This window comes from Amblyomma mixtum, chromosome 6 (genome assembly GCF_055824585.1).
Source record: "Amblyomma mixtum isolate Tamu chromosome 6, ASM5582458v1, whole genome shotgun sequence".
NCBI classification, from domain to species: domain Eukaryota; kingdom Metazoa; phylum Arthropoda; class Arachnida; order Ixodida; family Ixodidae; genus Amblyomma; species Amblyomma mixtum.
The window spans coordinates 96,011,503-96,030,964 of NC_143017.1; the positions used below are offsets into that span (position 1 = coordinate 96,011,503).

General features: G+C 45.6%; 1 protein-coding gene across 1 annotated transcript; it reads left to right on the plus strand.

Moving 5' to 3' along the window:
• The first annotated feature begins 486 nt into the window (after positions 1-486).
• Positions 487-15,617, plus strand: LOC149339768 (alpha-tocopherol transfer protein-like). The gene is made up of 5 exons (XM_089550567.1): positions 487-743; positions 11,533-11,772; positions 12,355-12,548; positions 13,470-13,580; positions 15,306-15,617. Exons 1-5 carry the CDS (start codon positions 587-589, stop codon positions 15,534-15,536), a joined length of 933 nt encoding a protein of 310 aa, XP_089406693.1. The 5' UTR covers positions 487-586; the 3' UTR covers positions 15,537-15,617.
• The last annotated feature ends 3,845 nt before the right edge of the window (positions 15,618-19,462 follow it).

Genomic DNA, 19,462 nt, shown 5'->3' on the forward strand with positions numbered 1-19,462 from the left:
CCATTTCACAAAGTTACGCACGTGCTGCCGCTGTGCCAACAAAGCCGTTGGCCTGTGATCATTTGCATAGTCGGGACGCAAGATATACGAAGCGCTGCGAGCACCCCACATGTATGCGCCCCTTCCCCAAGCTGCACGTGCCACTCTCTTTCCGTATTTTCCTGATACACCAGCCTGACACGGGCGTTGCATTTATCTGTCGCCGTACTCCAGTTTTTGCTCCGAAAACTGCAATAAACTGAGAAATTCTAAGAAGGCTGCCAGTCATGAAAACTGAAGGAAGGCAAGAGAGGCTGTCCATGAGAAGGCCGGCGTTAACTCCCCCGTTTATACGAGCCCAGATGACAGTGCGCCGCGTTCAAGGCTGTCGCGCCGTCGTTGTTCACCTTCTCTCCTAGCAACCTGTTTACATGCGGTCGGTCGCGGGACCTTTCTTCTGGCGTGGCTTCTTATACTGCGTGCATTTCCTCCTCTCTCAACGGCACTGCCGCTTTCACTCTCGGAGGGCGGCTATTCGGCGGCCACCCGAGGTAACACGCGTGCGTGTCGGCGTGCCTGAAGGCGCTTCTCTGTCCGGCTTCTCACAATGTCGGGCGTCTACACCAAGAAATGCGTGGACGACGTGTTGGACACCGCCGAAGGAGCGCTGCCGTTCAAGCTGCAGCGGATAGCCGAAGAAGAGCTTGGCGAGACACCTGCGAAGAGACAGGATGCTTTGGACAGGCTCACTAAGCTCCTGGAAGGTGAGATGCGGACGCAGCTCCCTTGCAGTGCGGAACAAGGCGCTGATTCGTATTTAAAAGTTAACTCCTGTGCTAGTTGAGATGGTGAGCGTCATAGTTTTACTGCAAACAAGACACACACCACGTCGTTGTCCGCCTCTTTTCTGTTATGTAGTTTTTGCGCTATTAACATGACTATCAGGATTATTTTGCATGCACGTTCAAAGCATAGGGTGGTTAGGTTAAACAGGCAGCACAATGCATGATTGAAATATTTAGCGCAGAACTTTTCATTTTGAAGCGCTGCGCACTTGCGCGAACAAGAAAAAAACTCGGGAGCCGGTGCAGCAAACTTGTTTTCGTGGCGGTTTTCTTCAGAGAAATTATTGAGCAGTAGTGTTATCGGCTATGAACGCACAGTACAGCGTAGATAACAAAACAACGGAAACAATTATTTTGTCACCGTTTTGTGTCGTGACAGCTTCTGATTGCGGTTTTTGAAAATTGCTCGAATTATTCTAAGTTACGCAAACAACCTCAAAGGGATAGTGTGGAAAATTCCACCAAATTTTATCGCTACTAAATGTAAATTCCGTGGCCCTGTCTACGTATGTTGATGGTTGTCCGCTAGGAATGCCGAAAAACTGCGTTTAAAAATATTTCCCGCCAGTTTATTCAAACACTTGACGTCGGCATCCACAATGACCCCGAGTTTATTTTTAATGACTGCGTAACTTCGTGTGGGATCCGCCCCCAAAAGACAACTGGCGCACCAAGTTTTCGTGTGAAATTGGCAGTGATATCGACACTTGTATTTTTTTTTTTGGCCACGTTTAGCTTACAATACCCCCGTTTTAAGTCGAAATATCAGTTTATTTTTGCAGGTCTGTAAATTATAGATGCAGATTAACTTCAATTACTCCTCAGGACTCTTTTAATGGTGTTTTACGGTAAACAACACGATTTATGCCATGCACAGGAAGTACCGCCGATCTGGCACGCGGGGGCGGTCACTAAGTGATAAGAGAATTGACGCAAGAAAAATCCCAAGCAGTATTCTTCCTGCATAAAATAGAGAAAGAACTAGATGGCAGTAATCTTTCGGCGAAAGCTTTCTAAACGTCCTGACACGTGTGTTCCGAGAATTTCGCGGTCGTGTGCGATGAATACTTAAACCAATGCTTCTTTGCTTTCCGGTTTCGAATGTCATCTATCTTTCTCGCCATGCCTTGCATACATGATTGTATCACTTGCGATAACGGCATCCTCAGCCATCTTGCTAATGCAGTTTTAAGCTGATTTAAAAATCACCTGAAGCTCGACGTATCACGTGTGATGCAGGCAATGAAAATGGGGAAAAGTTTCCTATAGACGTGCGTCAGTTCTTAATAGTACTGCACTCGAAGCTTTCAAAAACATATTTCAAAAATGTCCAAGTGGCAACCGCCACAAGTGCGAGCGGCTTGCTGGAAGATAAATCACCGGGAAATCTTGCACTAACACAGCAAAACAGCCGAATACTTCTTTCGTACGCCTAGTGCATACGTAGCTCAAGTGTTTGACATTTTATAATTGATTTATCGTTAATGCCTGAGCGTTTCTTCGCCGGTTTACCTTGTTAATGGATTGCGTAGTCATCAAAATTCGCTAAAATTAATTGCCCTAGGATTATGTTTCTTTTGAAAGCTGGCAAGTTCTTATATTTATGCACGACAGGGACCACTCGCCAAGAAATGCTGGAAGGTCATGACCTCTGTCTGAACTTCTTATTGGGCGGGCATTACAGGTTAATCCGCTGTCGCCAAAAGAGCGGGGGTATCAACTTGACCACTTGTTTGCTCCTTTATTTCTTTCATTGCGAACGAATCGGAAACAACTTACATGGTCTGTTCTGAAAGTAGTAGGACTCATTTTTTTAAACAAAATTTATTCAAGAGAATGGTACAAACGATTACATTTTTTCAAGGTAGCACCCTTCCGCACCTACACGCTGCTGCCAATGAGTTTTCCAGTTTTCGTACGCCTCCAGGAACGCCTGGACCGGAATGCTGTTTAGCTCCCTCGTCACGGCCTATTGAACCACCTCTACCGATCCGTGATGGTCCCCCTTGAGCGTCGATTTTATTCTCGGGAATAGAAAAAAGTCTCGCGGGGCCAAGTCGACGCTGTATGGGGGCTTAGGCAGCGTTGCCGCCTTGCGCTGGGCAAAATATCGGGGTCCTCATTCACATGATGAAGAAGATCCTACCGGTTGGCCTTTTCCTCCTCTGACAACACTCCCGGCATCAACTTCGCGCACGCTTTCCTCATGGATAAGTTATCTGTCACGATCTCAAAAACTTGGGTTTGAGGAATGATCAAGTCATCAGCAATCATTCTGGTACTCATTCTACGATCACTGTTAAGTAAATGTTTCACTCGCTACACATTTTCGTTAGTCTTGCTGGTCGAAGGGCGTCTGGAGCGGTCGTCTTCCTCCACTCTTTCCTGACCTTCTCGGAACAGCTTGTGCCACTCAAAAAACACCTAATCTACCCATGGAAGCGTCACCGTAGGCCTCCTTAACCATGTTGCGAGTCTCTTTGCCGGTTTTACCAAGATTTACTCAAAATTTGATCGCGTATCGCTGATCCAGTAAACGCTCGATGATTCTGCGCGACGAGACGTCTCGACAGGGATTCACAGTACAAGCGACCTCCTCTCTTGAACGGCCGAGAGCCGACTGCCGATTTTCCCCAGCATTCCTAATATCCCCCTTCAACGATCCTGCATGCGCAGACCATCTCTCGTCCGCCCGTTCGCCCCGGAAAAAACCAGTCCTACTACTTTCAGAACAGACCCTGTATGTCAGAAGACTTGTTTGCACATATGTTGCCATGCTCTGGGCAGCTAGCGTGAATTGTCCTGTGAAGTTAGCAGCCGTTGCGTAGCTCTTCTCTAGTTTAGGCGCAAGCGATGCGTGCGCGTTTCCGAGCATGTTTTATGTATTCTAGAAGTGACGGTAATTCCGAACGTTGTGCGGTGGAGCAGGAAATTGAACACGAGAAAAAGAGACAATGGTTCCACGGGGATAAAACCTGCTGCCATACAATTCAACACATTTCGAATACTGATAGCGTCCCAAACGTTTGAAGCGACGCACTTTTTAACTTTTCAAGTAGTTGCACGAAATTGTTAGACAGGTATTTTTGATACAATAATGTAATCGTTGCCATTAGACTGCTTCATGTGCTAGTTAAGTTAAAGTGCGGGCACTCAGACCTGACTTTGAGGATTAATAGTTAAAAAGAGCATATTGCAAACAACGAAATCACAACAATGTTCAGAAGTGGGATTACCGGGCCTACTTTTTTTGAGAGGTGTACTATGAGTCTCTTTTTCACTAGTACCTCTGCATTTTTCGCCAAGTCAAACAAAATTTTTCTTGAAGTTGAACTTCTTCTAGCACATTTTGGCTATATAGAGGGTTGTAGATTCACAATTTTTTGACCGGGGTATCAAATATTCTGCTATTCTACTTAATGATCGTATCAAATAGTACACATTTATAATTATCACAAACTAATCGAATATGCCATGAAGCTCTCTAATAGGTTTGAAATAATTGGCTGGAAATTTGAATACGAAAACGCAGTGCACTCCGACACCTCACGGCATGCTGCTGCAATCAGACCTCGTATGATGGAGGGTGCGGCTCCGTGACAGGCTGCATTCATGCGACGTCATTCATAATGCTTATACACATATAGCCTACAAGTATAGCCGTCCCGGATGGTACAGAGGTTTAGCAAAATTTGTTTAGATACCCGAACTCGGAGGCCATAAATCCATACGTAGCTTCAGCCCTTCTCTTCTACAGAAATGTGGCGCAAGTTGATTGGCCGGTAGTCATCCGTAGAAAATGGCAATTTTTCAATACGCCGGACCGGACCATTATAGCCAATATACTGACTTAGTGCTCCGTAGCCACCAATGGAATCAGTGTCACATCTTTTCACAGCTGTCGCTGTAACTCCGTAATTTATTAACACCGTAACGGAGTGCAGCCCCAGCGCTGCGCTGTCTCGCACGAGTTATCACTAGGGCCCGGAAATTTAGGCACTAAAGAACCCTGAAATAGGCAGGCATCTAGGCTCTAAAAAATGCCGAAATAGGCGTTGCAAAACAGAAATAGGCGCCATAAATGATACTCTTTATTCATGAGTACAAGATTCGCCAGTCAAGCACGGAGCCTACGCAGTCCTCAACTGAAGTAATAAAGCGCATTCAGCCGCCGCGGTGGCTCAGCGGCTATGGTGCTCGGCTGCTGACCCAAAAGACGCGGGTTCGATCCCGGCCGCGGCGGCTAGAATTTCTTTGGAGGAGAAATTCTAGAGGCCCGTGTACTGTGCGATGTCAGTGCACGTTAAAGAACCCCAGGTGGTCGAAATTTCCGGAGCCCTTCACTACGGCGTCTCTCATAGCCTTAGTCGCTTTGGGACGTTAAACCCCATAAACCAAACCAAACCAATAAAGCGCATTCTCAGGTTTTCGAACTTGAAGCTACTTCGGTTCTCGCTAAGCATAGCTTTGTACTTTGAAAGGTTTCTTTCGACGTCACATGAAGTTAGTGGCGCGAACCTAAAACATGAGTTGATAAGGGCTCAGGCCTTCAGGTGATGTGGCCGTATCGTCTCCGCGTAGAAATTCTCTGTTGGGAAATTGTTTCTAGGCATCTGTTTTTTCTACCAATTGTTGCATTTTCGTAGAAGCAGTAGCGCCTTTTACTCCCAGTACCCGAAGTGCTGTTGGTACTTCTGCCACTACCTTCAATGATTCATCTATTCAGAGTCCAGCCTTTTCCAACTTTGTGATCCTTTCCGTCAATGTTGAGTAGTTTGCACTAATGTATGTCAGGCCTCTTTCCAAACTCGCCTCTTGCTACACTTCGAGAAAAACAATTCGTTACACTACGTTCGCGCTACACTTCGAGAAAAACGTTCAGCGAGACCCGCGCCTTTTGTGAGCGCATCGGCGCGCTCCTTTCATCATACTTAGACAGATGTCTCAAAATTGAAAAACGGCACCGAGGACCGAAATGCCGGATGTAGGCATTTATAGGTAAAAAATACGGTTAAATAGTAAGTATTTCCTAAAAAATGACAAAAAGGCAGGCAAGTGCAAAAATCCCGCGTTTAGGCATTTATAGGCATGTTTAGGCAAATGCCTAAACTTCCGGGCCCTAGTTATCACTTATCCCGACCTTGGCCAAGAGTAGCGATTACTCGTAAAAATATGCGACTCGTATTTGATTGGCTTTCATTGCTATTCGATTCATAATCGATTAGCTTTTCCCATAGACTTTTCGCATTCGCTTAAGTTCTCAAAAGGGGTTTGTCGATAATCCGTGATATAACCTACGTGCCGTTCGTCATAAGTTGAAACAGCGACAGTAAGAACGAGCTTCAAAATGCTCCATTCCCTTACTGGCTTCGCTGAGGGCGAAACGCAAGCTTACAGAGATAGCATGGAAATATCAAAGTTGAAACAGCGACAGTAAGAACACGCTTCAAAACGCTCCATTCCCTTACTGGCTCCGCTGTGGGTGAAACGCAAGCTTAGAGAGATAGCCTGGAAAGAGACTGAAGCAAACACAGCTGCTGATATACATGAACACTCAAGTGCTGCCGACCTCAAAAGAATACGCCAGATATTGCTTGGGCTTAAGCCCGAATTGCTATAGGCCGAATCCGTGCTTACACAATTCAACTTCAGCATTTTGTGTGGACAATGTGCATGGGCTACAATCTCAATTCAATGGTAGCGCGAATTGCTCCTCAGCATATGAAACTGTCTTAAAGCCGAATGGGATGTTCAAATCTTACCGGTACAAAAGAACAAAGAGAAGATGTTAACTGTTGTAAGATACCTCTACATAGGTATATGATCGTCATATTTAGGCCAAAGGTTTTGGGACACGCCTTATGAGTACAGGTTTGAGGTGTAAGAGACGTTGGCAGTATATTTATTTGCACTTCATTATATTTGCTACATCGGTAATGAACCATACAGAAATATGTTCCGCCGGGGAGCATCCTCTTAAAGAGCGAACAAGGCTGATTTCATGTTAAGCAGCAAACTAGAAATATGAGAGCGGAAAAATAACACACGCTTACCAAATATTAAACAGTAACTGTAGAAATTCCAATGTGAAAATGCATAGCCACGTTCTAACTTTAGAAGCGAACACCTGAAGCTGGAAAACAATCAAAAATGCAATAAAATCCATAAGCTAAAATATGATGCATTATTTAAAGGAAAAAAAGTAGAGACGCAGGGGAACAAACATTGTAGCAGTTAAAAAATAAAAATATGGACATATTTCAGCAGCTAAGATTCGAAAATAAACGATTCCAAAAAGAGTACTCAGAAGACGGTGAGCAGTGAGTTTATCTGATGACTGTAGGGACTGAATTTCATAGCGAGATGGCAGAGAAACAGTGTCCGTTTTCCTCAATTCATTCTAAGTTTTGGTAGTAGACTAATATGCAAATTTTATGGTGTCACTTGGATCAGATACCCGCACTGAGTGAAGACGGTTGAGATTAATTATACTGCTGCGAGCGCCAAAAATAAGCAAAGCGGACTTCAGATTTAGATGCGAAGATAATGATAAAATGCCATGGTTATGTAACAAATGCGGAACGGAAACTCTAGCGTTAATGGATATAATTACGCAAACGGCTGGATTCTGAAATTAGTGAAGACCTTACAGTACCCCAAGATGATAAGTGTTATGGAAGGTGATTGTGTACAGAAGCGTAGTACAGTGAGTGTATAATTTATGGCGCAATATAAAGCAGAGTTTTAAATAGCACAGAGATGCCAAAAAAGGATTTTAGAGCGATAAATGTACTCAATGCAAAACTCGAGTTTCAAGTCTGTAATGGTCTTTTGACCTTCGGCCATTCTCAATGTCATACCTACATAGTCAAGCCATTGCTGCAAAAGTGCGATATCGTTGGATAGCCTATAAGTCGATTATAATCGAGGCGTACTAATTACGCGTCGTAATTAGATAATTCAGAACAAAAACTGAACTCTACGCTACAATGGCGTCCTATATCGCTGGGTAGCTTAGGTAGAGTTCAATTCCATTGCTCTAATCGCAAGGCTTAATTGACTACTGTTAATAAGTTAATTGTGACTATAAGATGAAACTTTAAGCTACAATGTCGAATCATATATAGTTCAAAAGGACTCGAGGCAAAGAATTTGAAAAAAATATGTATCCTCCTACAGCTACCGCTCGATGTTGGGTGTAAGCAGGGTTAAAGCTCTATAATTTTTAGTCATAAGAAACATAGACTGGATATCAAACTTTAAGTATTTGTCCAGGACGACGCAAAGAGAGATAACCGGTTCTGAATGTCAAATATGATCGCCAAAGGTGAGGCATAGGCGCAAGTAGCTTGTTGCAAAAATGGTAAGTCATGAAATTTATTTTTGACACTTGCCATGGTACCAGATGGCATTGTTAGCTATTCGTTAATGTATTCTTTATATTAGACATGTAATTATCATATTTATCTCCTTCGGCGCCACTTGCTTTGAGAATAGAGAGAATAAAACTTCTCCAGAAAGCTGCACGCATTGTCCTCATCATGTATAGGCCATGGTTAACATTTACTTGTATTTGCAACACCGTTTGTTAATTTTTAATCTTGCTTAGTGCATAAGAAAAGGGCACATGCCCTCTGCGTGCTTGGCTCCTTCGCGCTTTCCACATGAAGCGAGGTTGAGTCGTTACCACCTCTCAGCTTAAAGGAGCTTCAGATGGAAGCGCATTAGAGTTTCGTACTTCTTTTCATCCGTAAAGAACCTTGTTCAGGGTGAAATTCATTTGCAGAAAAGGTGGTGTGGTTCACACCCAACAGTACTGATTTATCAGAAAGCGAATAAAGTGTGATCAACCAGTCAGCCTCTCTCTGCAAGTCATGGTCAGAAGGTTGACGTCTGAAACGCTCGCACATTAACGATCAGCAAAGGGGAACAATAAGGAAGAACTGAAGCGCACTGTAGTGGCTGCGCCAGACCCCACATTATTTTCACTCTGCTATCCCTCTCGTTGTAAACTGGCGTCGCCCGGACCTTGTTAACGCATTATAAATGTCCAACTGAGAGTAAACGGTTGGTAAACTTTGTTGCCTGTAAACGGAAGGGTGTTGTTCTCCGTATCTGCAGCAGGGTAGAATGGTGGGCCTGTTGGTATGGAATGTCAAGGGAGAAAACCAGCCAAAAAAGACGAACACACAAGGAGCCAGCCTTTGTCCGGTGTTGTTCTCTCCTTTTGTGTTCGTCTTTTTTTGGCTCGTTTTCTCCCTTGACATGCCGTATCTGAAGGCGTGGACAGAAGTAAACCGAGCGCGCCGCGCGAGAAAGAACTACTTCGTGTCAGCGCCGCCTAGCCGAACCCGACGGAAGCTCAAAATCGCCGCGCGCATGTGCACGCCCTCAACCAGCGTCACCCTCCCGCTGCTCCGCATGTCTCGCATTGGGCCGGTGTCAGTGTCGCGCTATGATGGTCATGGTCGGGTGGTTGCACCCTTGGAGGAAGGAAAATTTTCCTTCCTCCATGGTTGCATCCTTTGTAGCGAGCGGGCATATCGGAACGCGCAGACCGCTGCCTTGATGCCACAGAGCCCGCGGGGCGACGCTACCATTGGGCCGCTTCATCTTAGACGGTTTTAGGCGCGTTTTCACCGCGAATAGCCCGCGTGCTGCGAACTTTTGTTGCATCCGGGACTTACCTGCGTCTCGCTACCGACCAAATATGCTTAAAACACTCGATCTACCACCGCAGTTTCGGATTCGGTTAATATAGTTCCCGTTGAGTTTCGCCAAGCTCCTACGAGGCACCGATTCAGCGGCAATGCATGCACCCTCTGTGTCTGTCCTGCAACACTTGGCTCCTACACTGGACCCTGCAGTTTCTAGTTGCTCAGCTCAAAATGAGAAAAAAAAAAGCCGCTCCTGGCGCTTTTTTCAGCGCGACCGAACGTCGCAAGAATGGTGACCGCTGCTAAACATGCTGCTACTGCTGGGTTGCAACACGTATTTTATAAAAGAGGCCAAAGTCTAAGTGTTACCGATAGCTGTGAAGTAATATAGCTCGGACAGAGGACTTACGATCGGTGGCTGACGTATGTAGTGGCTCATTCTCTTAATAGCGGCCGTTCACGGGTACGTATACGCCGAATTTCGTACGCCCGGCACGTAACAGTGACGCACCCCTGTCGCGGTATTCTCTTGAGGAAGTGAGACAGCGGCTGCTTTTAGTCGCCCTAAAATCCCGAGGTACGCGCTAGGTGTTTAATCAAACTTCGCTGCACACATGACAGCGCGCTGCGTATCGCGCTTTCTCGACGGCGATAAGCTGAGGCGATTAGAGCGGTGCGCTTCACGACACAGGGTGGATGCTTTGGTGATGCGTCGGCGCCTCGCCGAGGAAAAGGCGAATCATCAGTAAATTAACCAGAAACTGCAGCAGTGCGTAGTGTTTCAAGCACATTTGGCTGTTAGCGAGACGCAGATAAGACCTAGGCGCAACAAAAGTTTGAAACGCGTGGGTTATTCACGCCGTAAACGCGCCTCCAGCTGTCTCAGCGAGAAGGAGCAGCTTAATGGCACAGCCGTCCCCGCGGGCTCTGCCTTATGAGGGCAGCACCGGTCTGTCCATTCTGAAATGCCTGCTCGCTACACAGGTATCGACCACTGGGTCTTGACCATTGTCAGCACGACATTGAAGCCGACCGAATGCGAGGCATGTAGAGCAATGAGAGAGTCACGCCGGGTAGGGGCATGCACATGCGCGTGGCGATATTGAGCTTTTGCCTGGCTCGGCTAGGCGGCGCTGACACGAAATTCAATCTTGTGCGGCGCGCTCTGTTTTCTTGTGTCAGCACCTGCACCATAATTCGAGGCGCCGGTGCTGGTACAAGAAAATCACCCGTGCCGATAGTGCGTCCAGGAAACACTACTCGTGCAGTATACAAGATTAAACACAACGGCGCAGGAGATGTTACAATTTGGGTAATAAGGTTTGTGGCTACTTTTTGTGGCATTCGAATTCGAATTAAAATAGAACGAGCCGTCCGCGTTGAAACCGACGAGTCTCAAGCATCCTAAAGGTAATATGGAAAATCTGAGGTGCTTCCGCACTGCACCACCATAATGAAAGAGCAAAACAATAAAACCACCAGAATAAAATGATTTCGTCAAATGTTTAGGGGAATCCCCCAAGGTGGAGTAGATTTGTAATAAGGGAGTCATTACTCATTGGCATCCACCCGAGCGCAGCCATACGGCTACAAAGGAAAGCTGTACAGCTTTCTCAGAAACTTCGTAGTTAAAGAAAAATTCGTCCTGATCCGGGGCTCGAACCCAGGACCACCGCTACACCGGAGCAGTCGCTCTACCAATTGAGCTAACCAGGACGGCAAGCTTATGGTAGGACGAGAGCGAACTGATCAGTAACTCGAAATGGGAACTGCAATTGATCAGTTCGCTCTCGTCCTACCATAAGCTTGCCGTCCTCGTTAGCTCAATTGGTAGAGCGACTGCTCCGGTGTAGCGGTGGTCCTGGGTTCGAGCCCCGGATCAGGACGAATTTTTCTTTAACTACGAAGTTTCTGAGAAAGCTGTACAGCTTTCCTTTGTAGCCGTATGGCTGCGCTCGGGTGGATGCCAATGAGTAATTACTCCCTTATAATAAAATGATTTGAATGTAGTTGAACTGACCCCACGCTGCACATCCTATCTTGAACCACAGCGGAACCGGAACTCAACGCCAATAAGGATGCCAATTTCCTGCTGCGGTTCCTGCGAGTCCGTAAATATGACGTGGACGCGACGCTGCAAACCATCCGCAACTACTACAAAAACCGATCAGCCTGCGTGTCCATCTACCAAGGCTTCCTCCCGCGGAAGGCACCCCCGGCTGGTCGCAAGTTGGTGATGATCATGCCTGAGAGAGATGTCCGCGGGCGCCCCATCATCCTCTGTAGACCAGGCAAGTAGCGCGTTCCAGCGCAGAATAATTAGCATGTCTGACGGACCACGTCAACACACTGTGTACATAGCCAGTGCCTATCGCTAACATTGGCATCACCAAGTGGGGCGCGCGGTCACAACAAGACGGCACCGAGCGCACTGAAACGCTTCTATGGAAAACCCCTAAATTAAGGCATGGCGTGGCATCCTGCTCGCCAGAGCAGTAGCAGCCGCAGCAATTATGACAAAACCGCCGGAGGAGGCGCTTTACATCAGTCCTGTTGTAGGAGGGTCACGAATGCAGCTTATGTGTAGCGTTGTAGTCTGAACGCTGCACGTATGTGGCAGGTCATATCCACAGAGGTGCGGCTGGCCCAACTGAGAGGGAACACTTTCGGGAAGCTGCCAGGTTGCTTCGGTAAGCACCCTGCGCAATAAGATCAAGTCAGGACCAACTCACTTCTGACAACGTATGTAAGCACTCACTAAATACGCCCAGAGCAGAATTGGAAAGGCACAAAGTGGACCAGATAGCGCGGATGAAACGCATTATCAGAAGTCTAATCGCTATTTGATTTCCTTTCTCTTTTTCTAAATTTAGGTGTCTGGATGCCCGACGAGCTGCCTTACGTAGATCTCCAGTGTACATGGCTAATCTGCATGGAGCACATAGCAGCAGACCCAGCCGCGCAGGTTCTAGGAGTGGTGCTGTTGGTGGACTACGCCGAATTCACAGCTGACAAGATTCTGTCGTTGAGCATCGGGCTCATCCGAAGAGCACTGGAATACATTCAGGTGCGGATCTGCATTTCAGTCATGTCGCTTGGACAGTATACCAGACAGACAGTGAGAGAACAAGGTTGTGTACAATTGCGAAAAAAAAAGCACCCTGTCGCGTAAAGTACGTCTTATGAAATGGCTCAATTGACGACCACGCAATCATTTTGAAATAGTAGGCGCTGTTCCCGAGATGCCGCTCTCTGCGTGCCGATATCTGCGCTAATCATACGGGAAAGCACAGAGGCGTTAAGGCCGAAAATATTACAACAATTTTAGCGGCTACGAGACGTTTGCGCGTTGGAAGCCTGACAGCCGCGCCTAATGTGGCTGTACAGACTACGATAACCTGGCGGCGCCGTTGAGGTATTCAGCGTGAGCACAGTAGAGAGATAGCGACCACGTAGGGATAAAGTGATCAGTGAGCTGCTGAATTCGGAAAATATTTTGACTTAACAATGTATCAGCTGTACACAATAAATCGGAATAATGGGCACAATTTCTTTTTCTTCGCAGTTCTCATAAAGCATTGTTGTGCTCCATACTGAACAGTGAAACAGAAGTATCTAAATTAAAAACTCGTGCGAAAAACCTGCACATGTAAAATTCGCCTCGGCGTAATAAGTGAAAAGAACTGCAGCTAACATCTCGCCGTTAGCTTCCCCGCCGAACAAGAAACTGGGTGCATGCAACCAGTCGTGCTTCTAGGATAACGTAATTAGGTTTTTGAATGTTAAACATTTTTGAAGCGCGAAAACAAAAGCTTTTGCAACTAAGAAACTTGATACCTAAACCAGCTTGTCATGAATGGCCGAGTATACGGCACAAATATAACGGAGAAAAGACGCGTTCCAGTGCAATTTTGCTATTCGCGAGACAACTGCTAATGTAGAGAAAATGCACCTGAGCTTCCTAATAAAGAATTTTCCCCTATTTCAGGACTGCATGCCGATGAGGATGAAGGCTGTGCACATTGTCAGGCAACCATATGCTTTCGACCTCTTCTTCGCACTCATAAAGCCATTCATAAAGGCTAAGTTAGCCGAAAGGGTAAGCCCCGAGTCCTTCTGATTATATTTGGATTTCAGAGTTTTATCGGATCGCCTGAGTTGCGTTAGAGAAAAAAATGCCGATCAAGATGGCAGCACTCCCACGTGGCGAATGAAATTTTCTGGACTTCACGTGTCTGTAAACAAGTTTTCATAGCTCTCAATTTGTGCCGCATCTGCTATTTTTACTAGCTATTTTTGAATTGCAAGAAATACCTCAAAATGTGCATAAAACGCTTTAAGATTTGCAACTGCAGTGATTGCGGTTAGTTTATGCCGCTTTTGGACGACGAGGGAACGCTGCAGGGACAGTTCGTACTGCTGGTACAGTTGAAAGGAGTGAGCCACTAAGCATAAAACAAAGGAAATAAATGTCCATTGTTTTCTTTCCTAAGGCTTAAACTCTTAGGGTTCACTCGTACAGCCCAGTTTCCAAACAAAGTTCCAAATGGGAGCGCACATGCAAACGCAAAGCTGCATGTGCGCTCCTTTTCTTCTAAGAACATCCGAGTAAGAGTTCTTTCGCAAACAAATTAAGTTTAAAATGGTGGCAGGATGTGCTGTAGGAAGACTAATAGGTGCATTTTCCGATTTCGGACATGCGTACGTAGTACACCCCCGTCAAACTATACGGCCCAAGGGGTTTGCTAGTGAAGCCTATTTTATGCCTCGTTTGCTTTATAAGCGACCATGACCTCTCAAAAGATGAATGGCTTCGCGTCCTCAATCCTCCCAAGCTTTGGACTGCTGGACGTGCTAAGGAGCCCAGCTGAAGAGCTTAGAAGCGAACCTCTTGGACTGTATACTTTTGAAGGAGGCTGTTCGACCTTGAAACATGCTTTGTGACAGGATGCCCACCTGCACACCGGTTTGTGGGCAATCTGTACACCTTGCAGGCCTTCCCCTGGGTGAAGGCCTTGATGGTAAATGCCTCCTAGTAAAGTACTTGAGGCCAGTTGTCCTTAGCATGTAAGGGCCTTAAGTGCCCACCGTAATTTGCGCACGATATTCCGCGCTTAGCCATGCCCAACACTGGGCGAATTTTTACTGCGGACAAAAACGTGCAGTATTTTTGTTATTAGTTTTGATTTAAAGAATTCAGTCTCGCATTTGTAGGTATCGATGGATGAATCTTTTGTTCGAGTTTTTCAAGATTTCCTGCTTTGCCTTACAGAACAGAAACATTAAAATAATTCATGGTGAGCATGTGTGTTGTCCAGGTTTTGCAAGGCGCTCGCGTTCGATGTGCTCTTTTTGCTAAACAGCTACAAGAAATAAAATTAACATTCTTTAATAGCTGTTATAACAAATAGATCGACGCAAAAAGGAGGAAAACATGTAGAATGAGAGGAATGTTTCCATTTACTTGCGTCCTACTGATCACGATCTGTAATCAAGAAACCTACAGACAAACGGTCGCATGGGGAAACGGAATGGATTCTAAACAAAAAAGCAAATGCAGCAGAAATCAAGGAGCGCAGATGAGCTCAGGAGGCTTGAAAGCATCAGGTGGCCGCACATGGCTCAGGACCGACTTAACTGAAGGTTAATTACTGAAGCCTTTGTCCCGAAGATGACGTAATTCGGCTGCTCACACTGATTATAATGGACAACTGCCAACTGCGCCAATTGGCCTTTCCCCCCGAACAGCCTGTCATATATTAAAAAGGAGTTGCTAGGAAGCCAAGCCTAACCTTTTTTGCTTTTTTTCTGACTTTCTTCAAAGTTTCGTTTCCACGGAGAAAATTTTGAGAAGCTCCACGAGGAAATATCACCGAGAACACTGCCAGAGGAGTACGGAGGCCAGGGTCCACCCATCGACCACGATGCCTTCTGGAGACTAGTGGACTCGGAAGAAGAGGTTTTCGCCAAAGCCAATCGGTTCGGGTACCCAATGAAGGACCAGGACGATCTTCCTGCTGACACCGAACAGCCGCAGGAACTCACAGCACTGTGATGAAGAAAAGTTGTCGATAATGTAGCGTAAATGTACGCACACAAGGAGTGGACGTTAATATATTAATGCGTATCCGCAAAATACACCAAGTGACTCTATCCTAACTGGTGATTCATTTGGAGTAATTATGTAAAAGCCACTCCGTCTTGGTTTCTGTTGAACTGGTGCTCGAAGACAATCCTCACCCTGCACCTCCACCAATAATGTAGCGTAAATGTACGCACACAAGGAGTAGTCAGAGGGTGGTGGTGGTGAAAACATTTATTTAATCATAGAGAGAGGTGTTGGGGGTCGTGACCTGAAGGGTCACGCCCTTACAACCACTAGGTGGGATGCCTAGTCAGGCACACCATTGGCGTTTGCCGCAGCCCGGGCGCGCTCCGTTAAGGCTCCTTGGGCCTCGACGGTGCAGCAACCGGACAGGGTCGCCTCCCAGTCCTCTCGTGTGGGGTTCGAGATAGGGGGTAGGCATGGGTTCTGCTGGCAGGCCCACACCATGTGGTACGTGTCAGACACCTCCCCACAGTGTGAGCACCGCCCGTCGAATTCAGGATCGAAATGCTGTAGAATTGCCGGGTAGAACATCGTGTTGGTGAGCAGGCGCAGGAGTACCCTCTCGTTGACCTTCCCCAGCCCTTTGCATGGGGTAGGAAGAGCTTGGTGCGTGGATTCAGAGAGATAGCTGACAGCAGCTCAGTCGAACCACTGCAGGCCAACGGCGCACACAACACACTTCGTCCTCTTCGCGCTCTGTGCACGAGCCCAGTGCTGTCTTCGTCGTTGTCCATTGACAATATACACATGACGAACAGTCTATGCAGGAAACAGTACTATATTCCGGGCGATGTAGCTTTCAGAAAAATAAAAAGCGGTGATAGCTACGTGCACCAACGAAACACAGAAGAAAAAAAAAACTGCGAGAACTAATGTAGGAGGCTCTAGGCGCGTAAGAAAGCTGGACATTCCTTTCTTTTGAGGGAACAGAAAAAGTGCCCGAGTTGTGAAAGTGCCTTGCTTCTTACTTGAAAATTCGAGCACATAATTTGCACCGCTTGAATATGAGTGGTATGCATCTTTATTAAGGGAATATTTGCCCTTGCTTTGTGCACTGTTACCGGAAACATGAACATTAAAAATAATGCTCACTAACTCTGCCATTGAAAGAGAACTGACAACACATGGCCTTATTGAGCCTTATGGGAAACCATAATGCTATCAAGGAATTATGGGAAACCAAGTCTCACTATTCGGTCCTTGATTGTTGACATCTCTCTCGTAATTTGGAAGTGTACTCAAAAAGCGATCTCCTTTATATCCCTGTAATTTTTCAGAAGCTTCGAGGAGGTAAATTCTGATGCCGCGCCTGGACAGCATCCTCACCGAGCATGTATTATGTACAAGAGAGTTAGTTGACAAGTACATGCGATGAATATTTCGCCGCTTCTGTGCTCCGAGAAAACGTGGTACACTTATTGCATGCTCGCCTCGATAGCATTGCTCCACAAAAATCAGCTTGGAAAAGAGGAAGCAACGCTGAACGAGAGCTGTGCGTTTATGTGCACATATTTACATCCCTAACAGAGCTTACCGCTGCAAGACATATGGCAACCTAATGCGAAGGAGACCGCGTGCGTTACTACTTGAATTTGAATTCTAGATGCTAAAGGAAGTTGCGCACACATGCTTTCCGGCTGCAGTCTTTACCAATTTTCACTTTTTTTATTTATTTGTTTCCAAATACTGTTAGCCCTTGTGGGCTGTTACAGGGCTTTATCAACTTTAAGTTGATAGAGCCCACGCGTCCCTTATAGAATCCATTATTAGTCTGATCAGGATGAGCAGGGTCGGGGACGCCCCTTTTAAGGCGAAAACCTTTAATGCCTCATCGCTGTGTCAGCAGAAGGTGGTCAGCAGAGGTGTCACACTTTTCTAGTCAGACCAGAAACAAAATCTGTCTGCTCGATGGGATTCAAACCCCCATCCTTTCGTTCCGCAGCCGAGCGTGCTAATGGCCACGCTACTTCCTGCCGACGCATATGTAGTTCTCTTTGTCTAGGACGCTCGAGAGTTTTTGCTGAAAGGCATCGAATCAGACGGATGCCTCTCAAACGCCCTCCAATGTCTCCAGAATTTAAGATTCACAAACAATTGTGTACTTCATTAACATCTTAACCACACATCAGTGACACAAGCAGCAACACCGCGCTAAAGGCTTTCGCCTCACCGCACGTTAGGTCAACAAAGTGCCCCCCTGAATTTTTTCAATTTTTTATTCTTTCGCGGTAAGTTAAGACTCAATCAGGCACTTCTCGACTTCCAGCGAGTAATCGCCCAGTGTGAACGTCATGCCTGGTAATCGCGTTTACTGCATTGGCTCTGCGACCTGGATCACGGTCAGGAAATTACTTCTCTCTCCATCTCGGCGCCCGGCGCAATATTATATTTCGTCGTCAACAGTGTAATATCTGGCGTTACGCGCTTACAGGTATGCCTAAGACTTTTTGCCAGCGTCATGTCCGATGTTCGGTGGCCACAGAAAGACGGCAGAATTAAACTATAGGAGCACATTGTCTTATAAAAGCAGATGCTTCATGTGTTCCTTCAAATGAAAAGCGTGTAGCGCAAGCAGATGTGTTCGTAATTGCTATATTTAAGCGTAGAAAACACGTTGAAGCTTTTGTGGTGAGAACATTTCTTAAGGTATGTCACCACCTTTTTCAAAATTTTTTTTAATTTTGGGTATTAAATTTTTATTTCACATTTACGTTATAAAGCACCGTTTTATATGATATTCGAAAGGAAGAAAGAGTGAAAAAAGCCATGCTGGCATTAACAATTCACAAAAAATGCCCAAACTTGGTTGTTATGCCAACATTCATAACTAGCGAATGGAGAGCAGGAATTTTAAACTTTTTGGCACAGACTTAGCCAACTAACCATACTGTGCAACCAACTAGGAACTTTGCCATCTGATAATTGGGAAAAAAGTTATAGTAAAAATGCCAAAGAAAATAAAAAAATGTGTCATTTTTGCCTGCATTCCTTGACATAAAACATGATTATATCAAAACTCACCATTCAATTTAATTTATCCTAGTTCATTGCACAGGCTAATAACAAAGGAAAGAGCGTGCAAAGTTTCATTGAAAAATATTTATTTCGAAGTTATGACTGTTTGCGCAACACGAAAGTGCAAGAAATAAAGTTTTGAGAAAAACAAGATTAAAGTTTTTCAATCCTTCTAGAAAGAAGATCATCATGCCCTAGGAAGTTAAAATCCTTCAGGTTCATAGCTAGGGCCCTCCTTAGCTGATGTGAGCTCTCTTTTGACATTTGTTGCTGCCCGTCCTTTTTTTGCGGAGATGTTTTGCCTCACCCGTTGATTGACGTTGGGCCTTCATCACATGGTAATGGTCACTGGTGCAACATGGTAGGAGGGTGTGGCGGCCAGATTCGATGCCTGCTTCCCTCAAAATATCTGCTGTACTTCTGTTGCCATCAGTGAAGGACGAATTCGGTAGCATTCAAAGCGATAGCGCGAAGCAAACAACTCAGACGCTTGTAGCCTCATGCATCCCCCTTGCGGAAATTTAAAGCAATGTTTAAAAAACAAAATAAGCCTTAAAAATTGCCTTTGAGTAATCTTTTACATATCAGACTAAAACAAAACAAAAAATTTTCAATATACGCCGCTGATTATTGCCGAGTTATCATTTTCTGTTACCAAACCTCATTAGTTTCGGTTTCAGAACTGTTCATCACCTGTTCGAAAGTTGGCTATAACTTTTTAACAAAATAAGATACGAACATTATTCTTGCTGCAAAACATTTTTGAATGTTTTGGGATTCCCAAAATATAAAAAAGAAAAAATGTCATTTTTCCAAAAAAAAAGCGCTTTTTCAAAGGTGGTGACAGACCTTAAAGA

What these genes read in the sequence shown, in the direction of transcription:
- LOC149339768 (XM_089550567.1), top strand. Translation starts at nt 587, where the DNA reads ATGTCGGGCGTCTACACCAAGAAATGCGTGGACGACGTGTTGGACACC. An exon ending in GCTCACTAAGCTCCTGGAAG is followed by an intron (nt 744 to 11,532) that starts GTGAGATGCGGA and finishes CTTGAACCACAG; the next exon opens with CGGAACCGGAACTCAACGCC. An exon ending in CATCATCCTCTGTAGACCAG is followed by an intron (nt 11,773 to 12,354) that starts GCAAGTAGCGCG and finishes TTCTAAATTTAG; the next exon opens with GTGTCTGGATGCCCGACGAG.